Below are 24,944 nucleotides of genomic sequence, written 5' to 3' on the forward strand. Positions count from 1 at the left end.
GCGTGACCCGGAAAAAGTTTGCCGCCATGACACAGCCTCGGTGAGTATATGGCGCCCTGGACAAGCCAGGACATCACAGGTACTGCAACAACACACCCCACACCCCGGTTAGGCACATCAGCCGCACACACAAAATCCTTGTTGCCTCCCTCCAGGGGCTGATGTCCACACCAGGTGGGGCGGAGCCAGGCGGTTGGCTCCTCCCACTGAGGAGTTCACAGTCCTGGAGGCAGAAAAAGGAGGAGTTCAGTTTTGGAAGTTGAAGGAAGTAGTAGTGGAAGAGCAGACTGACCGTGTCCGGGTACGTGGCCCGGGCACCTACAGCAAGGTTGGCAGATGGTGGTGACCGTCTGCAGGAGAGGCAGATTGATTCACAACCGTAAGGACTGGGGACGGGAGGTGGCCCGCCGGTACCGGACCGGGGAGCGAAGAGAAGCCAGCACCATCCGGCAGGGCCTACGGACCCCGACCAGGCTAGGAGTCGCCATTAAACCGGTCAAATCCGTCAGCGACGGGAACCTCCGGGGTTTCCCAGCAATAAAGACCCGACTGAAGGCAACCGTCCAAACCGTGAGGGAGATAAAGCTACCGCCAGAGCTAGAGCTCCCAGGGCCAGAGCCTGCGGGCAACAAAAGGGGCTCCCTTAGCCAACACACCGCTGGGGAGCGGGTTACCGGTGGGAAGCCATCGAGGCCGAGAACATAACACCGGTGCAGGGAGAGACCGTTACCGCCAACCGACCGGGAGTGACCGCCGCAGCCGTCTGTGGGACTCGTCCATCCAGCCGTTTGTTTTACCAGAGACTCCATGTGCGTTACTGGCTGAGTAAGTACCACCGTGCCATCTGGCACTGCGCTGCCCTGCGACCCTGCACCTGGCCAAGCCCTGCAATCCACCAAACAGACAATAACACCGGGCCCCGGGACTACCAAAATCCCCCTACCCACGGAGGGGAGGAAAACATCCCAGCTGCTCCCTGTCATCGCTCCCGGGATCCCCGTACAGAGCAGCGGTGGTGCCCCAACCTCACCACACACCGTGGGTGGCGTCACAAACAGACATCCCAAACACCAACAAACCACCCCTTTCACTCACGGGTGAGGAGCGCCGCTCGAGTCCCGGATCCGGCCCACCGCTCGAGCCACCGAGCAGCAGCAGCGCCGGACCCGAGCGTGGTGAGCGAAGCAGCGGCGTCCCCTCCCCGCCCGCGACAAGTACACCGCGTGCGTTCCTACCCCCCATCCCTTCCATCAACGTTTTTAATCTCTGGATTCTGGTCCCCATAAACTTATATGGTTACCGGATTCCGAAGTGGATCGGGTTTAATTTTTAAGTGAGCAGGGACCCGCCGATCAGGTTTTTTTGCGAGTTTAACCAGCTTTAGTAAAAATGTAATGTTTATTACAATATTAGTGTTTGTTTTTTTAATGGACACTTTTTTTTTTTAAACTGGACAAAACCCTCACAGAAAGTCTGTCTTCATTATCACAAAACTGAAAGTGAAAGAGAACAGAAACTGTGGGAAGCCTAACAGGGAGTATAGATAGGAGGTGCAGACCGTAAAGCACTGAGGGCCATTGTGTGTGTTCTGAATGCAGAAGTTGGGATGACTTTCTCCTCTGACTGCTGCACTATGCACTGGCAGGGACAGAGCAGTGTAATGAAGCAGGATCTGGTAGTACAATAGTGAGAGGAGGAACTCATCACAACTGCTGCACTCTGTACTGTCAGTAGCAACAGAGAAAGGAGCTGCTACCTGTTCCCTGCATCTGCTGCCGGCTCCAAGAAGAGAGGAGGAGAGGCCAGGACCTGGGGAGAAGAGAACACTGGGAGGAGAGGCCAGGACCTGTGGAGCAGAGGACACTGGGAGGAGAGGCCAGGACCTGGGGAGCAGAGGACACTGGGAGGAGAGGCTAGGATCTGGGGAGCAGAGGACACTGGGAGGAGAGGCCAGGACCTGGGGAGCAGAGGACACTGGGAGGAGAGGCCAGGACCTGGGGAGCAGAGGACACTGGGAGGAGAGGCCAGGACCTGGGGAGCAGAGGACACTGGGAGGAGAGGCCAGGACCTGGGGAGCAGAGGACACTGGGAGAAGAGGCCAGGACCTGGGGAGCAGAGGACACTGGGAGAAGAGGCCAGGACCTGGGGAGCAGAGGACACTGGGAGAAGAGGCCAGGACCTGGGGAGCAGAGGACACTGGGAGGATAGGCCAGGACCTGAAGAGCAGAGGACACTGGGAGGAGAGGCCAGGAGACATGAAGATAGCCAGTTACCAGTGGGAGAGGCAGGGACATGTGGGAGCTGAATCAGTGCAGCAGGGATCAGCTGTCCTCTCACTCACTGCTGGCAGTGCAGAGCCCTGTAGCTGGGAGGAGTTTGTCATATGACTGCTGCATAGCACGGCCTAGATCATTGTCACTGCCTATGCACAGTGCAGCAATCACAGGACAAACTCCTCACAATTACTGCGCTCTGAACAGCCAGCAGCAGAGGACAAGGAAGCCGCTGCCCTGATTCATCTCCTACCTCAAAGATGCTTGGCTGAAGGGTGTAATCTTTATCATGGCTGCAGGTGACAGGGGAGACGTCCTGCCCTGGTGATGTGCTGGGGGCGTCATTCATATCCAGTCACCTCAGACGCTCCCAGCCTAGGCCACATACCGGTGCTGCTTTAGTGTAGCTGGGTGGGATCCGGCTGGCTGACCTGCGGAGGGATACATAGCGTAGGTGGCCATTTCACAGGGAGAGAAGCAACTGCGCATACTCGGCCTGTAGAAGAGCGCTAGCAGGACGGACAGAGCGGCCAGTAGTACTAACACTAGGGGGCGCCATATTAAACCTCATTAGTTCATATCTTTTATATGGGGCATCATTTTTAATACATGTAAATGACAAAACTATTTAAAGATATCTGCAGCAGTAACACTATATTGTATTGTGGCACAACCCCTTTAAGTTCCATTGCCGCACACACAATGCACTCACTGCCCGCAGGCCATACACAAGTCACATGTACAATGTACCACCTACTCTCTAAGCTTCCATAGGCAACAATATTAAAGTTTTAGCCTACAATAAATAAAAAATACAGTACTGAACCCCTGTAAGAAATACCATTATCACAAACAATATCAATATCTAATGACAAAGATAATGAACAATAACATCACAAAATATTGTTAGTGACAACACCAATATCACACGATAAAAATATCACACAACAGGAATATCCCTATGTAGATTCTAGGGGAAAGCTCAGCAACAAAAGTGTATAAAAATAAATTATATTATATCCCAAATCTAAGGTGCAGAATAAAATTGATAAAACAAATCACAAAATAATGACCAATAACAAAATAATCACCAATCACAATACTCTAAACCCAATGATTAGCAATGATGGAGAACCATTGATATAGTTACCGGCCAGAGCTAAGTTCCTTCTCTCCTTTCCAGGGATTCCTCTGCTGTGGCTCCTCTCTGGAGATGTCTTCTTCTCTCCTTCCTTTCCTCTCTCCTCCTCCTGTGTCAGGTTTGGGATTTTATACCCCATCTGTGACATCAGCTGTACATCTCCCCCACCAACCTGGAGACACCATGTCTCACCTTGTGACAAAGAACTGTATTCATCAATCTGTTCTTTCCCTACAATCTGCTGTTGAAGGATAATGAAATGCTGATTATTCTCTGTTGACCCTGTATTTAAATGACATGGAGACACCATGGAAGGGTGCTATCACCCCCTAATGAATGGAATACAATGGGAATTTCTTGTGGACTCAGGAGCCTTTGTACTTTAAGATGCTACAAGCATTCATATGGAGCATTCAGATTACCATTTGGTAAGTTAAGGAAATTGACCAAGGCCTAGTGGCTATAGAAACCACATTCAGACCTTGTGGCTATATCCTTGATTTTCCACTGTGTCCTACATTCAGTTATATATTATACACTATAGATAGATTTCATACATGTTAAATAGGCAAATCTTACAAATCCCCCTTTGCAGAATGAATGACCATCAGAGAGGTTACATTTTCCAGTATACCATGGATTCTAACGCCTCAAAGTGGATACAATAGAAATACTCCAAATAGCACAATTAAAGTCTGTAGAAGAAGAAATCCTTTGAAAGTTACTTGTAGCAGCTGATGTTGTGTTGTATTATATACTAAATCCCGGCAGAATGTTTTTTTGTTTTTTTTTTTCTTTTTATTCCTGCAGTTATTTGTTGCTTTTTTATTATTTTGCCTCATGTGGATTTTCCGTCCTTTCCACAATTCTCAATCTACAAAAATGCTAGTGCATGTGTGCTGCCCCTGTGCCAGCAGCCGACGCTGCTCGGATCCAGGCCTTCAGGGGTGGTGGCTCGAGGGTCTCCGGCCTGGGCGTCTCGCGGACACGCCGAATAAAATGGGGGGGACGTAGATGTACGGGCTAGGCCATAGTAAATGTGCCGCCCCCGTGCCGGCAGCCTGCCGCTGCCACTGGGATCCGGATCATCTGGTGAGTGGCTCGATGGTCTCCAGACCCGGGGGTCCTGCAGACACTCCGAATAAAAGGGGGATGTTTGGATAGGGACGTATATTTCCGGGCTGAGCCGTAGACAGTTCGTGACGCCACCCACGGTGTGTGGTGAGATTGGACACCACCGCTGCTGTGTCGGGACACCTCGGGAAGATGTTGTGCAGCAAGTTGTTAACCCCTCCGTGGGCAGGGATGGTGGCCCCGGGACCTGTTGGGTTTTGTGATGCAGGGAGATGGGCGACCGCAGGGTGTTGGTGTACTCACTCTTAGAAATGCACACAAGTCTCTGGTAAACTAAAAAGATGGTGGTCGGTGCCCGCTGCGTTCAGGTTCCCCCGCCAGGCTGGTGGTCTCCGTCTTTCTCCTGCACCCTTGTAAGATGGTGGACTGCCTGTGCTTGCAACTTCAGGAGTCCGCTCTCCGGCTATTGGAAGTTGGAGGAGCTCTTGCCCGCAGACGCTGGCCCGTGGGATCTCTGAGCCTTGGCGGTGGCTGCTTATCCCCCTTGTTGGGCTGTTGTCTTCTATTAGGGACTTTGGGTGGGAAAGAACCTAAAGTCCAGACCTCAATCAGTAAATTAGCTAGCACCCAGTAGCTTCTGGACCTAGCTTCAGGGTCTGAGTACCCCCTCTGGTGCTCCGGCTTCCGGATCAGTTCCCCTGTTTGGTACCGGCGGGCCTCCCCCTGTCCCGGTCTGCCACAGTTCCACTTCACCATCTCCTGCAGATGGGGCCACCGTCTGCCTGTCAGCCAAAAGTACCAGGGCTCCTACCCTGACACCTGTCAGGTAGCTTCAGGCCTGAGGCACAGGCCTGACCTCTCCACCTCCACTGCAACTAAACTCTCACTTCTCTAAACACATCTCAACTCTGAACAACTGACACTTTCCCGCCCCAGGCTGTCTAGGACTCCTCAGTGGGCGTCTTCCAACCGCCTGGTTCCGCCCCCTGGTGTGTCTACCAAGCTCTGGAGGGGTGACTGAACTCCCAGGTGTGGCTGTGTGTTGCCTAGTGAGGGACTGGTGTTATGCGGGGCCCTATTTGTGACTACCTGGGTCGCCAGGGCGTCACATAAGTTCGTGACGCCACCCATGTTGTGTGGTGAGGTGGGACACAACCGCTGCTGTTATGGGGCACCCGGGGGAGATGTTGTGCAGCAAGTTGTTAACCCCTCCGTGGGTAGGGATGGTGGCCCCGGGACCCAGTGTCTCTAGTGCAGGGGAGATGACAACCGCAGGGGGTGCTGGTGTATGCACTGTTCATAAAAACACAAGAGTCTCTGGTAAACCAAGGTGGTGGTGGCCGGTGACGCGGCTAGTTTCGTTCTGGTCCCCCACCCGGCTGGTGGTCTCTATCCTTTTCCTGCACTGTTTTTAAGTAGAAATGACTTCCCAGTTTGAAACGTAGGAGTCTGCTCATGGCTGGATGTGGCCTAAGGAGCCTTGCCCGCAGACGCTGGCCCGTGGGATCTATCGGCCCTGGCGGTTGACCTCTTATCCCTAGTCGGTGGGCTGTTGTCTTCTATGAGGTACTTTGGGTGGGACAGGACCTCTAGCCCTGGCCTCAATCGGTTAATTAACCAGTTCCACTTGTTTCTTGTTCCTGGCTTCTGGGTCCGAGTACCCCCCTTTGTGTTATGGTTTCCGGGTCGGTTCCCCGTGTCGGAACCGGCGGGCTACGACCCTGTACCGGTCCACCTCGGTTCCACCGAGCCGTCTTCCCGTCTCCTGCTGACGTAAACCACCGTCTGCCTCCTAGCCAGTGGCACCAGGGCTCCTACCCTGGTACCGTTCAACTTGAACTTCCTGCTGGAGCTACACTTAGCTCCAGCCCACACCCCTCTTCAAACTGAACTCTAAAGCTTAACTGCTCTTTTTCCCGCCCTGGGCCATCTAGTCTCCTGGGTGGGCGTGTCCCAACCGCCTGGTCACGCCCACTGGTGTGCCTGTCTGTCCCTAAGGGGGGGTGACTAGGGTTTCTGGTCGGCTGTGTGTTTCCTAATGAGGGAACGGTGTTATGCATGGGCCTATTTGTGACTACCTGATTTTGCCAGGGCGTCACACATGCTCTTATAATCTCCCGCCTCGACTACTGCAACATCCTCCTCTGTGGTCTCCCTGCCTAAACGCTCGCCCCTCTCCAGTCCATCCTTAATTCTGTTACCCGAATGATCCACCTCTCTCCTCAATATCACCCCACTTCTCCTCTCTGCAAATCCCTCCATTGGCTCCCAATCTTCCATCGTATCCAATTCAAACTACTAAAGCCAGCTTTACACCTTACAATTAGGTGTGCGATCTCGTATGCGATGTGACACGCCCAGATCGCATATGTGATCTAATGAGATTGCACGTAGGTCGTTCATTTGTTGTCACACGTGCGTTAGTAGTCTATGTTAAATTGATCAATTTTGTGTGCGATCCTTTAGATCATGTGTTCTGTGACATATGCATTGGGCACCCTTTTTTTTTTTATTTATTGACTTGCCAAGCGTGTGTAATGTGTAGGGATGCGTTTTTACTATGTCATCTGCCATTCAGCTCTGCTACATGGCCGCTGACAGCAGACACAGACAGCCATGTAGCAGAGCTGAATGGCAGATGACAGCAGACACAGACAGAACCGCACGATCAGAATGAAGTCGGGTTAACTTCACCCGACTTCATTGCCATGCTGCGGCTCTGTCTGTGTCGCGTCCTGATTAGCGGTCACCCGTGAAGGACTCACCGGTGACCGCTAAACTCCTGAGTAACTGAATTGAGCAGCCCTCTCTCATATACTCACCGATCCCCGGCGCGGCACTGCACGGCATTCACACTGCTCCGGCGGCTTTTACTATTTTGAAAATGCCGGCCGCTCATTAAACAATCTCGTATTCCCTGCTTACCCCGCCCACCGGCGCCTATGATTGGTTGCAGTGAGACACGACCCCACGCTGAGTGACAGGTGTCACACTGCACCCAATCACAGCAGCCGGTGGGCGTCTCTATACTGTGCAGTGAAATAAATAATTAAATAATTAAAAAAAACGGCGTGCGGTCCCCCCCAATTTTAAAACCAGCCAGATAAAGCCATACAGCTGAAGGCTGGTATTCTCAGGATGGGGAGCTCCACGTTATGGGGAGCCTCCCAGCCTAACAATATCAGCCAACAGCCGCCCAGAATTGCCGCATACAATAGATGCGACAGTTCTGGGACTGTACCCGGCTCTTCCCGATTTGCCCTGGTGCGTTGGCAAATCGGGGTAATAAGGAGTTAATGGCAGCCCATAGCTGCCAATAAGTCCTAGATTAATCATGTCAGGCGTCTCCCCGAGATTCCTTCCATGATTAATCTGTAAGTGACAGGAAATAAACACACACACACGAAAAAATCCTTTATTAGAAATAAAAAACACAAATACATTCCCTGGTCACCAATTTAATAATCCCGAAAAAGCCCTCCATGTCCGGCGTAATCCAGGATGCTCCAGCGTCGCTTCCAGCTCTGCTGCATGGAGGTGACCGGAGCTGCAGCAGACACAGCCGCTCCTGTCACCTCCACGCAGCTAATGAAGGCAATAGCGCGATCAGCTGAGCTGTCACTGAGGTTCCCCACTGTCACTGGATATAGCGGTGGCCGCGGGTAACCTCAGTGACAGCTCAGCTGATCGCGCTACTCACCTCAGTTGCTGCGTGGAGGTGACAGGAGTGGCGGTGTCTGCTGCAGCTCCGGTCACCTCCATGCAGCAGAGCTGGAAGCGACGCTGGAGCATCCTGGATTACGCCGGACATGGAGGGCTTTTTCGGGATTATTAAATTGGTGACCAGGGAATGTATTTGTGTTTTTTATTTCTAATAAAGGATTTTTTCGGGTGTGTGTGTTTATTTACTGTCACTTACAGATTAATCATGGAAGGAATCTCGGGGAGACGCCTGACATGATTAATCTAGGACTTATTGGCAGCTATGGGCTGCCAATAACTCCTTATTACCCCGATTTGCCAACGCACCAGGGCAAATCGGGAAGAGCCGGGTACAGTCCCAGAACTGTCGCATCTATTGTATGCGGCAATTCTGGGCGGCTGTTGGCTGATATTGTTAGGCTGGGAGGCTCCCCATAACGTGGAGCTCCCCATCCTGAGAATACCAGCCTTCAGTCGTATGGCTTTATCTGGCTGGTTTTAAAATTGGGGGGGACCGCACGCCGTTTTTTTAAATTATTTAATTATTTATTTCACTGCACAGTATAGAGACGCCCACCGGCTGCTGTGATTGGGTGCAGTGAGACAGCTGTCACTCAGTTTGGGGTCGTGTCTCACTGCAACCAATCATAGGCGCCGGTGGGCAGGGTAAGCAGGGAATACGAGATTGTTTAATGAGCGGCCGGCATTTTCAAAATAGTAAAAGCCGCCGGAGCAGTGTGAATGCCGTGCAGTGCCGCGCCGGGGATCGGGGATCGGTGAGTATATGAGAGAGGGGGGCAGAGGGATAGACCGACATGGACAGAGAGACAGGGACAGAGATAGTGACCGACTGACAGAGATTAGTGAATGACAGACATTGTGAGGCGCTTCAGAACGCAGCTTTACAGCTGCGCTCTGAAGCGGACCTTTTTTTAGCTGCGGTGCAGAGCGCACACCTGCGCACATAGCCTCAGACATCAAAATCGTATGAGGGATGTCACACGTTTCAATTGACTAGGTTCATACAACAAAACGTATGTATGAGGAATAAACGACGTGTATGCGATCACCGTATTTTCGGTCAATCTTGATCGCACGTAGGTGTCACACGCAAATACGTCACGAACGATGCAGGATGTGCGTCACTTACAACTTGACCCCGACGATGGATTGAAAGATTTATTGAAGCGTGTAAAGCAGACATAACACAGACCTACAAAGCCATCCATAATCTGTCTCCTCCGTATATCTCTGAACTAATCTCTCGCTACACTCCAAAACGTAATCTCCGGTCCTCCCAAGATCTCCTTCTCTCCTCCTCTCTCATTCGCTCCTCATGCAACCGCCTCCAAGACTTCTCCCGAGCATCCCCAGTCTCCTGGAACTCGCTGCATCAACACGTCAGACTATCTACTACACTACTTCAAACGGAACTTAAAAACTCATCAGAAATGCCTATAGCCTTCAATGACCCCACTGCCCCACTACCGTGCGGAGCTTCCTCCCCACCACCGTGCGGAGCTGCCGCCCCACCACCGTGCGGAGCTGCTGCCCCACCACCGTGCGGAGCTGCCGCCCAACCTACACCCCACCTACTGTCTCCTCCCCAAAATCCTTTAGTATGTAAGCTCGCAAGGACAGGGCCCTCTTCCCTCTGTACTAGTCTGTCTACTATAACTTTTATATGTATTCTGTATGTAACCCCCTTCTCATGTACAGCACCATGGAATCAATGGTGCTCTATAAATAAAAAATAATAATAATAATTTGAGTTATATGCTGTGTAGATGCACATCCACAGTTACTGGTGGCACTGGTACTGTGAATTATGGTATTGACTTTATTTCTTGTTCATATCTTACAGTCATCTGTATTAATGAAATATTATGATAAACTGGAACTGGGAATACCGTGTGATCATTGACTCTCATCCTATTTGACGTAAAAGAAACATTTGGATTAGGCACAAGACATTCTTTCTTTCCATATTTTAAAGGGGTTCTCCACTATTTGGCCAACCCTTTCTCATTCCCCTTGTTTACATACGTAAAAATAAATAAGCCTTTACTCACCTCCGATGAGGCCACGGTTCCAGTAATGTCTGACGCCACATGACATTTTTATGACATGTGAGCCCCACGATCAAATCAGCGCCTGTCGTTTCTTTTTCCGCTTTCAGACATTTAAGCAGGGTGTGAGCGCAGTACTAATGTGACGCCCTGGGCAAGCCAGGGGTCACAGGTCACAACACCACACGCACCCCACATTCCCTGCAGGAACACCAAGGTCAAAACACAAATCCTTGTTGCCTTCCTCCAGGGGCTGATGTTCACACCAGGGGGTGGGCCAGGCAGTTGGCTCCGCCCACCGAGGAGTTCACAGCTCTGGAGGCGGGTAAACCAGGCAGTTTAGCTCAGGCAGGGCTAGAGTGAAGGAATAAACAGTGGAGAGTTCAAACTGAGAGGAAGGAGAAGGAGGACAGTGAGAGTAGTGACAGAGAAAGTGACAGTTTGAAAGCCTGAAGTTGGTCCGGGTGTGTGCCCCGGACTGAGACAGCAAGGTTGGCAGACGGCGGTGACCGTCTGCAGGAGAGGCTGATCGGAGGTTGCCGAAAGGACCGTGGACGGGTGGTGGCCCGGCGGTACCGGAGCGGTATACAAAGAGAAGCCAGCACCAGTGGCAGGGGCCTTTCGGATCCCAGCAAGGCTTGGAGTCGCCATAATTTGCCAAATCCGTCAGTGAAGGGGACCTCCGGGTCTCCCAGCAGCAAAGTCCCGATTGAAGGCAACAGTCCGACCGTGAAGGGGAGACACCGCCACCGCCAAGGCACCAGTTTCCCAGGGCCAGCGCCTGCGGGCAAGAGAGGGGCTCCTCCGGCTCATATCCAAGCTGGGGAGCGGGTTACCGGTGGGAATCCATCGCTACCAAAGAACAGTACTTAGGTGCAGGGAAGTGACCGTCACCGCTAACTGCAGGGAACATCAGCACCGTAGCCGTCCGAGGGACCCGTCCAACCAGCCGTTTGTTTACCGTGAACTGTGTCATCATCCTTGGGCTGAGTGAGTACCTCCGTGCCGTGCGGCACAGCGCTGCCCCTGCGTCCCTGCACCTCCACAGGCCCCATAACCCGCCTGTCCATCACCCTAACCCCCGTCATCGGGCCCCGGGACCACCAAACCCCCTACCCACGGAGGGGCAAACCAACATCTAGCTGCTCCATACCACCACTCCCGGGATCCCCAGACAGAGCAGCGGTGGTGTCCACACAATCACCACAACCGTGGGTGGCGTCACGGACATTAATCAAATCCCCCACCACAAATCAACACCCCTTTGACTCACGGGCGAGGAGCGCCGCTCGAGTCCCCGGGATCCGGCCCATCGCTCGAGCCACCGAGCAGCAGCAGTAGCCGCAGAGCAGCGGCGGCCGGACCCGAGCAGTGGGAGAGCGCAGCGTTGACACCCTCCTCCCCGTCCGCGACAACTTGGCGTCACGAACAGGATCTTACCGCTCTGCCGTCTGGTAGAGGTGCGTCTTGTTACCGCCGGAGGTGTCCGGCCAGAAAATTTCAGAAGCCGCCATCTTTGGCGCGAAAAGTTCCCGCTCGAGCGTCTCCTCGAGTAGTAGAGGCGCGAAGGCCAAAACCCCGCCCCGATAGAGGAGGAGCCAGAAAGAGGCTAAGGGGGACGGAAACAAGATGTCTGCGCCCGATGGAGCTGCTGGAGGAGCGGCGGTCGCAGCCGCAGTGGCACCCGTGGATGGGAATGGGCCTGCCCAGGTCCCGGCCGCGCTGGCGGGGGGTGCCGCGGCCCCAGCTCTCGCTCAGGTAATGCCGTTCTCCTTGCCCTATGTGCCCGGAGCGACCTGGCTACCGCAGTACGACGGGAAGCCTGATGCGTTACAGGCTTTCCGGAAAAAGCTTAACCCGCTCCTGGAATTATACCCCCTGACTGATAAGCAACGTGCAGCGGTAGTGCTGGGCCAGCTAACCGGCGCGGCTGAGCAGGAGGCGTAAACCTGGGCCGAGGGGGACCGGTTCTCTGTAGCCACCATCTTTGAGAAATTACAGACTGCTTTTGAGACCCGTACCGAAGCTGAGCTGAGGATGCAGTTTTACCAATGCCGGCAACGGTCTGTGGACAGCATTCGGGACTACGCTTTACGTCTGCAAACCGCCCTCCGCACACTGAAGCGGGTGGACACCATCAATGAGGCGGACAGCAACAAAATGTTAGTAGAGCAATTTGTGCAGGGGATGAGAGCCTCTGAGGACCGCAAACAGCTCTGGCTGTGGGCCCTAGAACACCCTGACGTGGACTTTGCAGTGTTAAAAGAACGGGCCATTAAAGCTCTGCAACCCCCAGCTGCAGAAGTCGTGAAACCAGCCCCGTGGCCAGTCGAGACGGCCCCCGTCCTTGTGGCCCCTGCCCTACCAGCCTCTCCAGTACCTTCATCTCCAAGCAGCACGGTGGAAGAATTGGCTGCCCAGGTCCGTCGCATGGATGGAGACCTCGCCAAGATTCTCGCCGCACTCCAACCTCTAACCAGATCCCAGCCTCCAGCCAAGATACAGCTCGCCGACAGTCCTGAGGATGTTCCCTGGATGCAGCGGAGAGGTGCTAACAACTCGCGGAACAGGTTTCCAACCTGCTACAAGTGCAGCAAGCCTGGCCATTACTACCGACAGTGCCCGTTAAACGAGCAACCCCTGGGGCCACGGGCCAATCCTCAGGAGTAGAACCCCGTGGCCCCCCAGACTGGCGGGACCGGTATATCGGGGCCCGGCCCATCATCCCTGTAGCTGTGGACGGCGTACCGGTGATGGCTCTCTTGGACACTAGATCGCAGGTAACCACCATACCATACACATTGTACCAACGGTATTGGGGGACAGACGAGCTGGCTCCCCCAGATACTAGTATAACACTAATCGCTGCTAATGGACTCCCATTGACCCAAGTGGGGTATAAACAAGTGGCCATGACAGTGGGGCAACTGAACTGCAACACCAGGGTATGATTGTGATCATGAATGAACCCAGTGATCATAACCCGAAGATAGTGCTGGGAACCAATGTGATGGAACACTGTATGAGTGATGTATTGGCCCTACTGCAGCAGTTGGCCGCCACGGCGGCGGGGAGCCGACAGAGAGCTGTGCAGCGTGAGATCCGAGCCTTGATGTACCGCCAGCATGTAAAATCAACAGGAGGGGAGATTGGTGGAGTGAGAGTGATGGATGCCGCCCCGTTGACTGTGCCCCCCAGGAGTGAGATGATGATTTGGTGTAGAGCAGCAGTAGGGCCTCAGGGGCGTGATTACCTTGCCATGATAGAGCCCATGCCCTCTGAGCACTGGCCCACAGTAATGGCAGCCCGAGGGGTGGTGGATGTAAAAAAGGGGAGAGTGCCCGTGAGGGTGCTGAACTGTGGGGAGGAAGAAGTCAGGCTTCCCCGGTATGCTACCCTTGCTAAGCTGCTCACCCTAGATCCCCACAACATCCATGACGCAACTCCTCCAGTCTCACTGCCCACTGCCAACACTCACCCGCCCCAAGGAGAGTTAGAGGGGTGGCACCAACAGTTACACGTGGGCACTGACGAAACCCCTACACATCACAAAGAAGGGGTATACAGGGTGGTAAGGGAGTATGAGCAAGTTTTTAGCAAACATCCCCTAGACTTTGGTCAGATTAAAGGGGTCCAACATCATATCCCTACCGGTGAACACCCCCCTATCAAGGAGAGGTACAGGCCCATTCCCCCTGCACACTACCAGTGCGCCAAAGACATGTTGAGGAATATGAGGGAGGCAGGGGTTATCAGGGACAGCTGTAGTCCCTGGGCCGCCCCGTTGGTACTGGTTAAGAAGAAAGACGGCACCATGCGGATGTGCGTGGATTACCGGAAGATTAACCAGATAACACATAAGGATGCCTACCCTCTGCCCCGTATTGAGGAGTCCTTGTCCGCGCTGAGAACCGCCAACTACTTCTCCACCCTTGACCTCACCAGTGGGTACTGGCAGGTGGCCGTAGCGCCCGAAGACCGAGAGAAAACTGCCTTTACCACTCCTATGGGACTCTGTGAATTCAACAGTATGCCGTTTGGGCTGTGCAATGCCCCGGGTACCTTCCAACGGCTGATGGAGTGCTGTTTGGGGCACTTGAATTTTGAAACCGTCCTGTTGTATCTGGATGATGTAATTGTGTATTCACAGACGTATGAAGCCCATCTGGAACACCTAGCCGAGGTGTTCGCGTCCCTTGCCAAATATGGGATGAAGTTGAAGCCCTCCAAGTGTCATCTGCTGAAACCCAGGGTGCAGTATCTGGGGCATGTGGTGGGAGCAGAAGGTGTCGCCCCCGACCCCGAGAAGATCACTGCCATCCAAGATTGGCCGAGGCCACCCACCGTGAGGGAAGTAAGGCAGTTCCTGGGTCTGGTGGGGTACTACCGTCGCTTCATCAAGGGATACACGAAGATGGCTGCCCCCATGCAAGACCTCCTCGTGGGACAGACCAAGGGTGGTAGACCCATCGGCGCCCCACTGGTGTGGGAGGAGAAGCATGAGGAATCTTTCCGTCAGCTGAAAGCGGCCTTGACCGGAGAAGAGATCCTGGCTTACCCTGATTATAGCCACCCATTCATCCTCTACACCGATGCCAGCAATGTGGGCTTGGGGGCCGTCTTGTCCCAGGTCCAGGATGGGAAGGAAAAAGTGATTGCCTACGCTAGCCGAAAACTTCCACCGACTGAAAGGAACCCTGAAAATTACAGCTCTTTCAAGCTGGAGCTCCTGGCGCTGGTGTGGGCTATTACCGAGCGGTTCCGCCATTACTTGGCCGCAGCAAAATTCACCGCTTTCACGGATAACAATCCGTTAACTCATCTAGACACGGCCAAATTGGGTGCGTTGGAACAGCGGTGGGAGGCCAGGCTAGCCAACTACGACTTCACAATCAAATACAGGGCTGGTCGTGCCAACGTTAATGCTGATGCACTCTCCCGGATGGCCCACTTGTCAGAAGAAGGGTGCAAAGATGATGACCTCGAGGAGATTGAGCTGCCTGCATTTCACCAGCCACCAACTGAGAAGGTACATGTCCACCAACAACGGGTGAACCTGGATCCACTGCCCAGCCAGGAGTGGCAGGAAGCTCAAAACCAGGCGCCCGCTGTCCGCCTAGTCAAAACTCTGGTGGAGCAAGGCGCTGCTGGAATAGACCCTGCCGCCCCAGCTGAAGCCCAACGCCTGTGGAAAGAACGGACCCGGCTGCATCTACACCAAGGGAAGTTGTACCATGAGCTGGTTAACCCAAAGACTCATGAGAAAATCCGCCAGTTGGTGATTCCCCAAGCTAATGTGTCCACCATTCTACAAGCGTACCACGATGGTGCCGGACACTTTGGATGGAAGAAATTGGAAATGCTGCTGAGGTAGCGGTTCTATTGGAGTGGGATGCGGGAGTCTGTGGAGGCCTGGTGCCGAGAGTGTGGCCCATGTACACTGAGAAGGAAGGACGAGGCCAGCCAGAAGGCACCCCTGCACCCGATTGTTACACATCAACCGCTGGAGCTGGTCGCCCTGGACCATGTGAAGCTCACCTCCAGCCGAAGTGGGTACACTTACGCTCTCACCATAGTGGATCATTATTCAAGATTCATGGTGGTTGTCCCGGTCAAAGACCTAACCGGCCGTACCGCTGCTAGAGCGTTCCAAGCTTACTTCTGTCGACCACATGAATACCCTGAGAAGGTGCTCACTGACCAAGGACCAGCCTTTGAAGCAGAGGTGTTCCATGAGTTCTGTCAGCTGTACGGCTGCAAGAAGATCCGGACCACGCCTTACCATGCCCAAACCAACGGTATGTGTGAGAAGATGAACCATTTGGTCCTTGGCCTCCTCAAGACGTTGCCGCTAGAGGAGCGGAACCTGTGGCCGGAGAAGCTGCCTGACTTGGTCGATATGTATAACAATATCCCATCCAGCTCAACGAAGTGCACCCCAGCATATCTGATGAGGGCTCGCCCCGGCCGACTGCCGGTGGATCTGGAAATGGGACTGGAAGCCCCAGAGACACTCCCCTCGACGGCTGAATGGGACACCCGGCGGAAGGTTCAGTACTGACAGATTCAAGAGTATGTGGAGAAGAACTTAAGTCGGAGTCGAGACCAGCAGGAGCGGCGCTTCAATCAGAAGGCGTCTGCTGGCCCTTTCCAGCCTGGAGATGTAGTGCTGAAACGGAAGAGGAAAACCCACAAGCTGGATGATCAGTGGGAACAAACCCCATACGTCATCCAGCCCACAGGATGGGAAAATGGGAAGGCTTACCAAATCAGTTGTGACCAAGGGGGCACTTTAGCTACAGTTTCCCGGGACCATCTGAAAAGGTGCCCACCAGCATTGAGAACAATAGCTGAAGTACCGGTTCCTCCACCCGCAGAGAAAGCAGAAGAGGTAATCCACACCGTGATGGGTGACTTCCCGGCGGACTGGCCTACACAGAATGGCGCGGTGATTCTTCCAGTGATACTGTTCCCACAACCCGTGGATGAAGAAGTGATAGAGGTAGTCAACCGTGAGCCAAAGCCAGTGCCAGTGCCCAGGGATGAACCTGTGCCCAACTCCCCTATGCCTCCGCCTGCCCCACACATTAGCAGGGAAGAGGAACCGATTGTTACCTCTCCCCCGCTGCCTGCCACCACTGACACCGGACTCCGGAGGTCCACTCGTCCCAACCTAGGTAGACCCCCACTTAGGTACAGGGAAACCGTTCTTTAGAAGTGTGTGCATTTGTTCAAAAGTTTGTAAAGTTTGCAAAAGATGAAAAATGAAAATGTGTGATAACCGAAAAGTCACCTGATTGTCTACTGCTGTGATTTGCTACCGGCCGTTGCCAGCACCGTTGTCCCCGTGGGGACCGATTGAAGTTGTTTTGCATAGGAACTCCTATGGACAAGCCCGTGAACTTGCAGGGCAACCACAAACGTTAGTGGCTTGAAAATATGTTTTCGTTGCAACTGCCACCGTACCGCCTCCAGAGAGGCAAATTGGAGGGAGGGCCCGCAGTAGAGCAGGCTGGGGCCCAGCCACCACCGGAACCGGTGGCGATTCTCTGGAGGGGTTCAGGAGTCCCCATGGACGCGGGTCCCCTGAAAAGGACAGAACCAGCTCTGGCAGCTTGTGCAGGACTGGGGTCAAGGGGTGCTGCCTGTTTGCTTAGGGGCAGCATCAGGACCAGGTTGCTTGGGTGGGAGAGAGCGGAATCCGTACCGTTAGTAACGTTAAGTAAGAGTACCTCCCGATGTGGGAAGATGTTATTTTAATTGTAATGTTTAACCGTTTTTTCTATTGTTCAGTTGTGAAAATAAGGTGGCTACCCTCTGGAGGGGAAGGACAGATCCCGCTCGGGTAACTTGGTTCAGGACTGGGGTCAAGGGGTGCTGCCTGTTTCTTAGGGGCAGCATCAGGGCCAGGTTACTTGGGTGGGAGAGAGCGGCAGCTGCAACCGTTTGTTACCATAACGTTTAAGAAAAGTGCCTCCCGTTGTGGGATGATGTTAATATACTTGTATGTGTTACCGTTTTTTATCTTTCAGAAAAAAAAAAAAAAAGGAAAATAAAACTGGTGTTGGACGGGCAGCCCCAGGATGGTCTGTGTTTTGCTAAGGGGGAATGTGACGCCCTGGGCAAGCCAGGGGTCACAGGTCACAACACCACACACACCCCACATTCCCTGCAGGAACACCAAGGTCAAAACACAAATCCTTGTTGCCTTCCTCCAGGGGCTGATGTTCACACCAGGGGTGGGCCAGGCGGTTGGCTCCGCCCACCGAGGAGTTCACAGCTCTGGAGGCGGGAAAACCAGGCAGTTTAGCTCAGGCAGGGCTAGAGTGAAGGAGTAAACAGTGGAGAGTTCAAAGTGAGAGGAAGGAGAAGGAGGACAGTGAGAGTAGTGACAGAGAAAGTGACAGTTTGAAAGCCTGAAGTTGGTCCGGGTGTGTACCCCGGACTGAGACAGCAAGGTTGGCAGACGGCGGTGACCGTCTGCAGGAGAGGCTGATCGGAGGTTGCCGAAAGGACCGTGGACGGGTGGTGGCCCGGCGGTACCGGAGCGGTATACAAAGAGAAGCCAGCACCAGTGGCAGGGGCCTTTCGGATCCCGGCAAGGCTTGGAGTCGCCATAATTTGCCAAATCCGTCAGTGAAGGGGACCTCCGGGTCTCCCAGCAGCAAAGTCCCGATTGAAGGCAACAGTCCGACCGTGAAGGGGAGACACCGCCACCGCCAAGGCACCAGTTTCCCAGGGCCAGCGCCTGCGGGCAAGAGAGGGGCTCCTCCGGCTCATATCCAAGCTGGGGAGCGGGTTACCGGTGGGAATCCATCGCTACCAAAGAACAGTACTTAGGTGCAGGGAAGTGACCGTCACCGCTAACTGCAGGGAACATCAGCACCGTAGCCGTCCGAGGGACCCGTCCAACCAGCCGTTTGTTTACCGTGAACTGTGTCATCATCCTTGGGCTGAGTGAGTACCTCCGTGCCGTGCGGCACAGCGCTGCCCCTGCGTCCCTGCACCTCCACAGGCCCCATAACCCGCCTGTCCATCACCCTAACCCCCGTCATCGGGCCCCGGGACCACCAAACCCCCTACCCACGGAGGGGCAAACCAACATCTAGCTGCTCCATACCACCACTCCCGGGATCCCCAGACAGAGCAGCGGTGGTGTCCACACAATCACCACAACCGTGGGTGGCGTCACGGACATTAATCAAATTCCCCACCACAAATCAACACCCCTTTGACTCACGGGCGAGGAGCGCTGCTCGAGTCCCCGGGATCCGGCCCATCGCTCGAGCCACCGAGCAGCAGCAGTAGCCGCAGAGCAGCGGCGGCTGGACCCGAGCAGTGGGAGAGCGCAGCGTTGACACCCTCCTCCCCGCCCGCGACACTGACTTCCTGCTCAAATGTCCGAAGGTGAGGAGAAGGAAGCTGGTTGATTGGTCGCGGGGCTCTCCTGTCATAACAATGTCACATAGGACACAGGAATGCCACTTCAGACATAGCTGGAACCGCGGCTGCACTGGAGGTGAGTATAGGCTTATTTATTTTTACGGGGGTGAATAAGGGAAATGAGAAGGGACTGTCCAAATAGTGGACAACCCCTTTAAATTTTACTACATTTGTCACTAGGCAATATGTCGCGGGTGGAGGAGGAGACGCTGCACTCTCCCACTGCTCGGGTCCGTCTGCTGCTGCTGCTGCTCGGTGGTGGCTCGAGCGGTGGGCCGGATCCCGGGGACTCGAGCGGCGTTCCTCGCCCGTGAGTGAAAAGGGGGGTTGATTGTGGGGGATTTTAGATATTGTTCGTGACGCCACCCACGGTTGTGGTGATATTGGTGACACCACCGCTGCTCTGGACGGGGATCCCGGGAGCGGTGACAGGGAGCAGCTTCGATGTTAGTTCTCCCCTACGTGGGTAGGGGGGTTGGTTGTCCCGGGGCCCGGTGATGGGGTAGGTAGGGATGATGGCAGGCGGGTTACGGGGCCTGGTGAGGTGCAGGGTCGCGGGGGCAGCGCTGTGCCGCACGGCACGGTGGTACTCACTCAGCCAATGATGAGGACACAGTTCTCGGTAACACACACGGCTGGATGGACGGGTCCCACAGACGGCTGCGGTGTTTCCTCCCGGCAGGTTGATGGTGACTGCCTTTCCCTGCACCTGTGTACTGTTTAGTTCCGATGGGTTCCCACCGGTAACCCGCTCCCCGGCTTGGATATGGGCCGGAGGAGCCCCTTTTGCCCGCAGGCTCTGGCCCTGGGAAACGGTTGCCTTGGCGGTGGCGGTGTCTCCCTCTCCTGGTCGGACTGTTGCCTTCTGTCGGGACTTGGCTGCTGGGAAACCCAGGAGGTTCCCTTCGCTAACGGATTTAGCAAATTCACGGCGACTCCTAGCCTTGCCGAGGTCCGTAAGCCCCTGCCAGATGGTGCTGACTTCTCTTTGTGTACCGGTCCGGTACCGCCGGGCCACCGCCCGTCCACGGTCCTTACGGTAAACTCCGATAGGCCACTCCTGCAGATGGTCACCACCGTCTGCCAACCTTGCTGCTCCGTCCGGGCCACACACCCGGACCAACCTCAGTCTGCTCTACTGCTACTTCCTTCTGCTCACTTTCACTTCCAAACTCTAACTGAATCTTTTCCTTCCTCCAGGACTGTGAACTCCTCGGTGGGTGGAGACCAACCGCCTGGCTCCACCCCCTGGTGTGGACATCAGCCCCTGGAGGAAGGCAACAAGGGTTTTGTGTCTGACCTTGGTGTGCCTGCCGGGAGTGTGGGCTGTGTTGGTGTTGTTCTCTGTGGCCCCTGGCTGGTCCAGGGCGCCACATTCCCCCTTAGTTAAATGCAGACCGTCCGCAGGCTGCCCGTCCATCACCGGTTTTATTTTCACAACTGAAAAATAGAAAAAACGGTTAAACATTACAAATAAAATAACATCTTCCCACATCGGGAGGTACTCTTACTTAACGTTACTAACGGTACGGCTTCCGCTCTCTCCCACCCAAGCAACCTGGTCCTGATGCTGCCCCTAAGCAAACAGGCAGCACCCCTTGACCCCAGTCCTGCACAAGCTGCCAGAGCGGGTTCTGTCCTTTTCAGGGGACCCGCGTCCATGGGGACTCCTGAACCCCTCCAGAGAATCGCCACCGGTTCCGGTGGTGGCTGGGCCCCAGCCTACTCCACTGCGGGCCCTTCCTCCAATCTGCCTCTCCGGAGGCGGTCACGGTAAAGCCAAAAACAGATTTTTATTTACAGGCCACAAGTTTGTGTTTGCCCTGCTAGTTCTCGGGCTTGTTCATAAACTCCTTATGCAAAATTGTAAAGGGGGTTCCAACGGGGACCAGTTGCCGGCAACGACCGGTTCAAATCAGCAGTAAATCAGGTAACTTTCACGGTATCATTCTTTTCATTTTCAAAACTTTTAAACGGTATTTTCAACACACACAAAGTTTCCCCCCCCTCTAAATAGTAGTTTCCCTGTACCTAAGTGGGGGTCTACCTAGGTTGGGACGAGTGGACCTCCGGGGTCCGGTGTCAGTGGTGACAGGCAGCGGGGGAGAGGGAACGATCAGTTCCACTTCCCTGCTATCGTGTGGGGCAGGCGGAGGCATAGGGTAGCTGGGTGCAGGTTCATCCGTGGGCACTGGCACTGGCTCACGGTTGACCACTTCCATCATTTCCTCATCCACGGGTTGTGGGAACAGTATCACTGGAAAAATCACCGCGCCGTTCTGTGTAGGCCAGTCCGCTGGGAAGTCACCCATCACGGTGTGGATTACCTCTTTTGCCTTCTCCGCCGGTGTAGGAACCGGAACTTCAGCTGCTGCCCTCAATGCTGGTGGGCACCTCTTTAGATGGTCCCGTGAAACCGTGGCCAAAGTGCCCCCTTGGTCACGACTGATCTGGTAGGCCTTCCCATCTTCCCATCCTGTGGGCTGTATGACATATGTTTTTTCCCATTGATCATCCAGCTTGTGGGTCCTCCTCTTCCGCTTCAGCACTACATCCCCAGGCTGGAAAGGGCCAGCAGACGCCTTCTGGTTGAAGCGCTGCTCCTGTTGTTCCCGACTCCGACTCAAGTTCTTCTCAACATATTCCTGAATCTGTCGGTATTGCACCCTCCGCCGAGTTTCCCATTCAGCTGTCGAAGGGAGTGCTTCTGGGGCTTCCAATCCCATGTCCAGATCCACCGGTAGCCGGCCGGGGCGAGCCCTCATCAGGTATGCTGGGGTGCATTTCGTTGAGCTGGAAGGGATATTGTTGTACATATCGACCAAGTCAGGTAGCTTCTCCGGCCACAGGTTCCGCTCTTCTAGCGGCAACGTCTTGAGGAGGCCCAGGACCAGGTGGTTCATCTTTTCACACATGCCGTTGGTTTGGGCATGGTAAGGCGTGGTCCGGATCTTCTTGCAGCCGTACAACTGACAAAATTCATGGAACACCTCCGCCTCAAAGGCCCGGCCTTGGTCAGTAAGCACCTTCTCAGGGTATCCATGTGGTCGGCAGAAATAAGCCTGGAATGCTCTAGCGGCGGTACGGCCAGTTAGGTCTTTGACTGGGACAACCACCATGAACCTTGAATAGTGGTCTACAATGGTTAGAGCGTAGGTGTACCCACTTCGGCTGGGGGTGAGCTTTACATGGTCCAGGGCGACCAGCTCCAGCGGTTGATGTGTAACGATCGGGTGTAGGGGCGCCTTCTGGCTGGCCTCGTCCTTCCTTCTCAGCGTGAAAGGGCCACACTCTCGGCACCAGGCCTCTACAGATTCCTGAAATTCCACTCCAATAGAACCGCTCTCTCAACAGCATCTCCAGTTTCTTCCATCCGAAGTGTGCAGCACCATCATGGTACGCTTGTAGGACGGTGGGTACATTAGCTTGGGGAATCACCAACTGGCAGATTTTCTCATGAGTCTTCGGGTTGATCAGCTCATGGTACAACTTTTCCTGGTGTAGGTACAGCCGGGTCAGTTCTCGCCACAGGCGTTGGGCTTCGGCCGGGGCGGCAGGGTCTATCCCAGCAGCGCCTTGCTTCACCAGGATCTTGACTAGGCGGACAGCGGGCGCCTGGTCTTGAGCTTCCTGCCACTCCTGACTGGGCAGCGGGTCCAGGTTCACCCGTTGTTGGTGGACATGCACCTTCTCAGTTGGCGGCTGGTGAAATGCAGGCAACTCGATCTCTTCGAGGTCGTCATCCTTGCACCCTTCTTCCGACAAGTGGGGCATCCGAGAGAGTGCATCAGCATTAACGTTGGCACGGCCGGCGCTGTATTTGATGGTGAAATCATAGTTGACTAGCCTTGCCACCCACCACTGTTCCAACGCGCCCAGCTTGGCCGTGTTCAGGTGGGTCAGCGGATTGTTGTCCGTGAAAGCGGTGAATTTCGCTGCGGCCAGGTAATGGCGGAACCGCTCGGTGATAGCCCACACCAGCGCCAGGAGCTCAAGCTTGAAAGAGCTGTAGTTCTCAGGGTTCCCTTCAGTCGGTCGGAGCTTTCGGCTAGCATAAGCAATCACTTTTTCCTTCCCATCTTGGACCTGGGATAGGACTGCCCCCAAGCCCACATTGCTGGCATCGGTGTAGAGGATGAATGGGTGGCTGTAATCCGGGTATGCTAGGATCTCCTCTCCGGTCAAGGCCGCTTTCAGCTGGCGGAAGGATTCCTCATGTTTCCCTTCCCACACCAGTGGGGCTCCGAGGGGTCTACCACTTTTGGTCTGTCCCACGAGGAGGTCTTGCATGGGGGCAGCCATCTTCGTGTACCCCTTGATGAAGCGACGGTAGTACCCTACCAGACCCAGAAACTGCCTTACTTCCCTCACTGTGGTTGGCCTCGGCCAGTCTTGGATGGCAGTGATCTTCTCGGGGTCAGGGGCGACACCTTCTGCTCCCACCACATGCCCAAGGTACTGCACTCTGGGTTTCAGCAGATGACACTTGGAGGGCTTCAACTTCATCCCGTATTTGGCAAGGGACGCGAACACCTCGGCTAGGTGCTCCAGGTGGGCTTCATATGTCTGTGAATACACAATCACATCATCCAGGTACAACAGAACGGTCTCGAAATTCAGATGCCCCAAACAGCATTCCATCAGACGCTGGAAGGTACCAGGGGCGTTGCACAGTCCAAACGGCATACTGTTGAATTCACAGAGTCCCATAGGGGTGGTAAAGGCAGTTTTCTCTCGGTCTTCGGGCGCCACGGCCACTTGCTAGTACCCGCTGGTGAGGTCAAGGGTAGAGAAGTAGTTTGCGGTTCTCAGCGCGGACAAGGACTCCTCAATACGGGGCAGAGGGTAAGCATCTTTATGCGTTATCTGGTTAATCTTCCGGTAATCCACACACATCCGCATGGTGCCGTCCTTCTTCTTAACCAGTACCAACGGGGCGGTCCAGGGACTACAACTGTCCCTGATAACCCCTGCCTCCCTCATGTTCCTCAACATGTCCTTGGCACATTGGTACTGTGCATGGGGAATAGGCCTGTACCTCTCTTTGATAGGGGGGTGTTCACCGGTGGGGATATGGTGTTGGACCCCTTTAATCTGCCCAAAATCTAGGGGATGTTTTCTAAAAACCCGCTCATACTCCCGTACCACCCGGTATACCCCTTCTTTGTGATGTGTAGGGGTATCGTCAGTGCCTACGTGTAACTGTCGGTGCCACTCATCTAACTCCCCTTGGGGCGGGTGAGTGCTGGCAGTAGGTGGTGAGGTTGGGGGAACTGCCTCGCGGATGGTGTGGGGATCCAGAGTGAGCAACTTGGCAAGTGTAGCGTACCGGGGAAGCCTGACTTCTTCCTCCCCACAGTTCAGCACCCTCACAGGCACTCTCCCCTTCTTTACATCTACCACCCCTCGGGCGGCCATTACTGTGGGCCAGTGTTCGGAGGGAATGGGCTCTATCATGGCAGGGTAGTCACGCCCCTGGGGCCCTACTGCTGCCCTACACCAAATCATCATCTCGCTCCTGGGAGGCACAATCAAAGGGGCAACATCCATCACTCTCACCCCACCAATCTCTCCTCCTGTCGAGTTCACATGTTGGCGGTACATCAAGGCTCGGATCTCACGCTGCACTGCTCTCTGTCGCTCCCCGCCGCTGTGGCGGCTTAGCTGCTGCAGTAGGGTCAGCACATCACTCATACAGTGCTCCATCACATTGGTCCCTAGCACTATCTTCGGGTTATGATC

At 54.5% G+C, this 24,944-nt stretch overlaps 1 protein-coding gene across 1 annotated transcript in view; it reads right to left on the reverse strand.

Moving 5' to 3' along the window:
- Positions 1–24,944, reverse strand: part of LOC142246681 (uncharacterized) — a 193,563-nt gene that overhangs the window by 12,292 nt on the left and 156,327 nt on the right. Inside the window, exon 5 of the mRNA XM_075319746.1 lies at positions 3,607–3,696. Within this exon, the coding sequence (XP_075175861.1) occupies positions 3,607–3,696 (90 nt within the window). The remainder of the gene's footprint in view (positions 1–3,606; positions 3,697–24,944) is intronic.

This window comes from Anomaloglossus baeobatrachus, chromosome 7, assembly GCF_048569485.1.
Source record: "Anomaloglossus baeobatrachus isolate aAnoBae1 chromosome 7, aAnoBae1.hap1, whole genome shotgun sequence".
Taxonomy (NCBI): Eukaryota; Metazoa; Chordata; class Amphibia; order Anura; family Aromobatidae; genus Anomaloglossus; species Anomaloglossus baeobatrachus.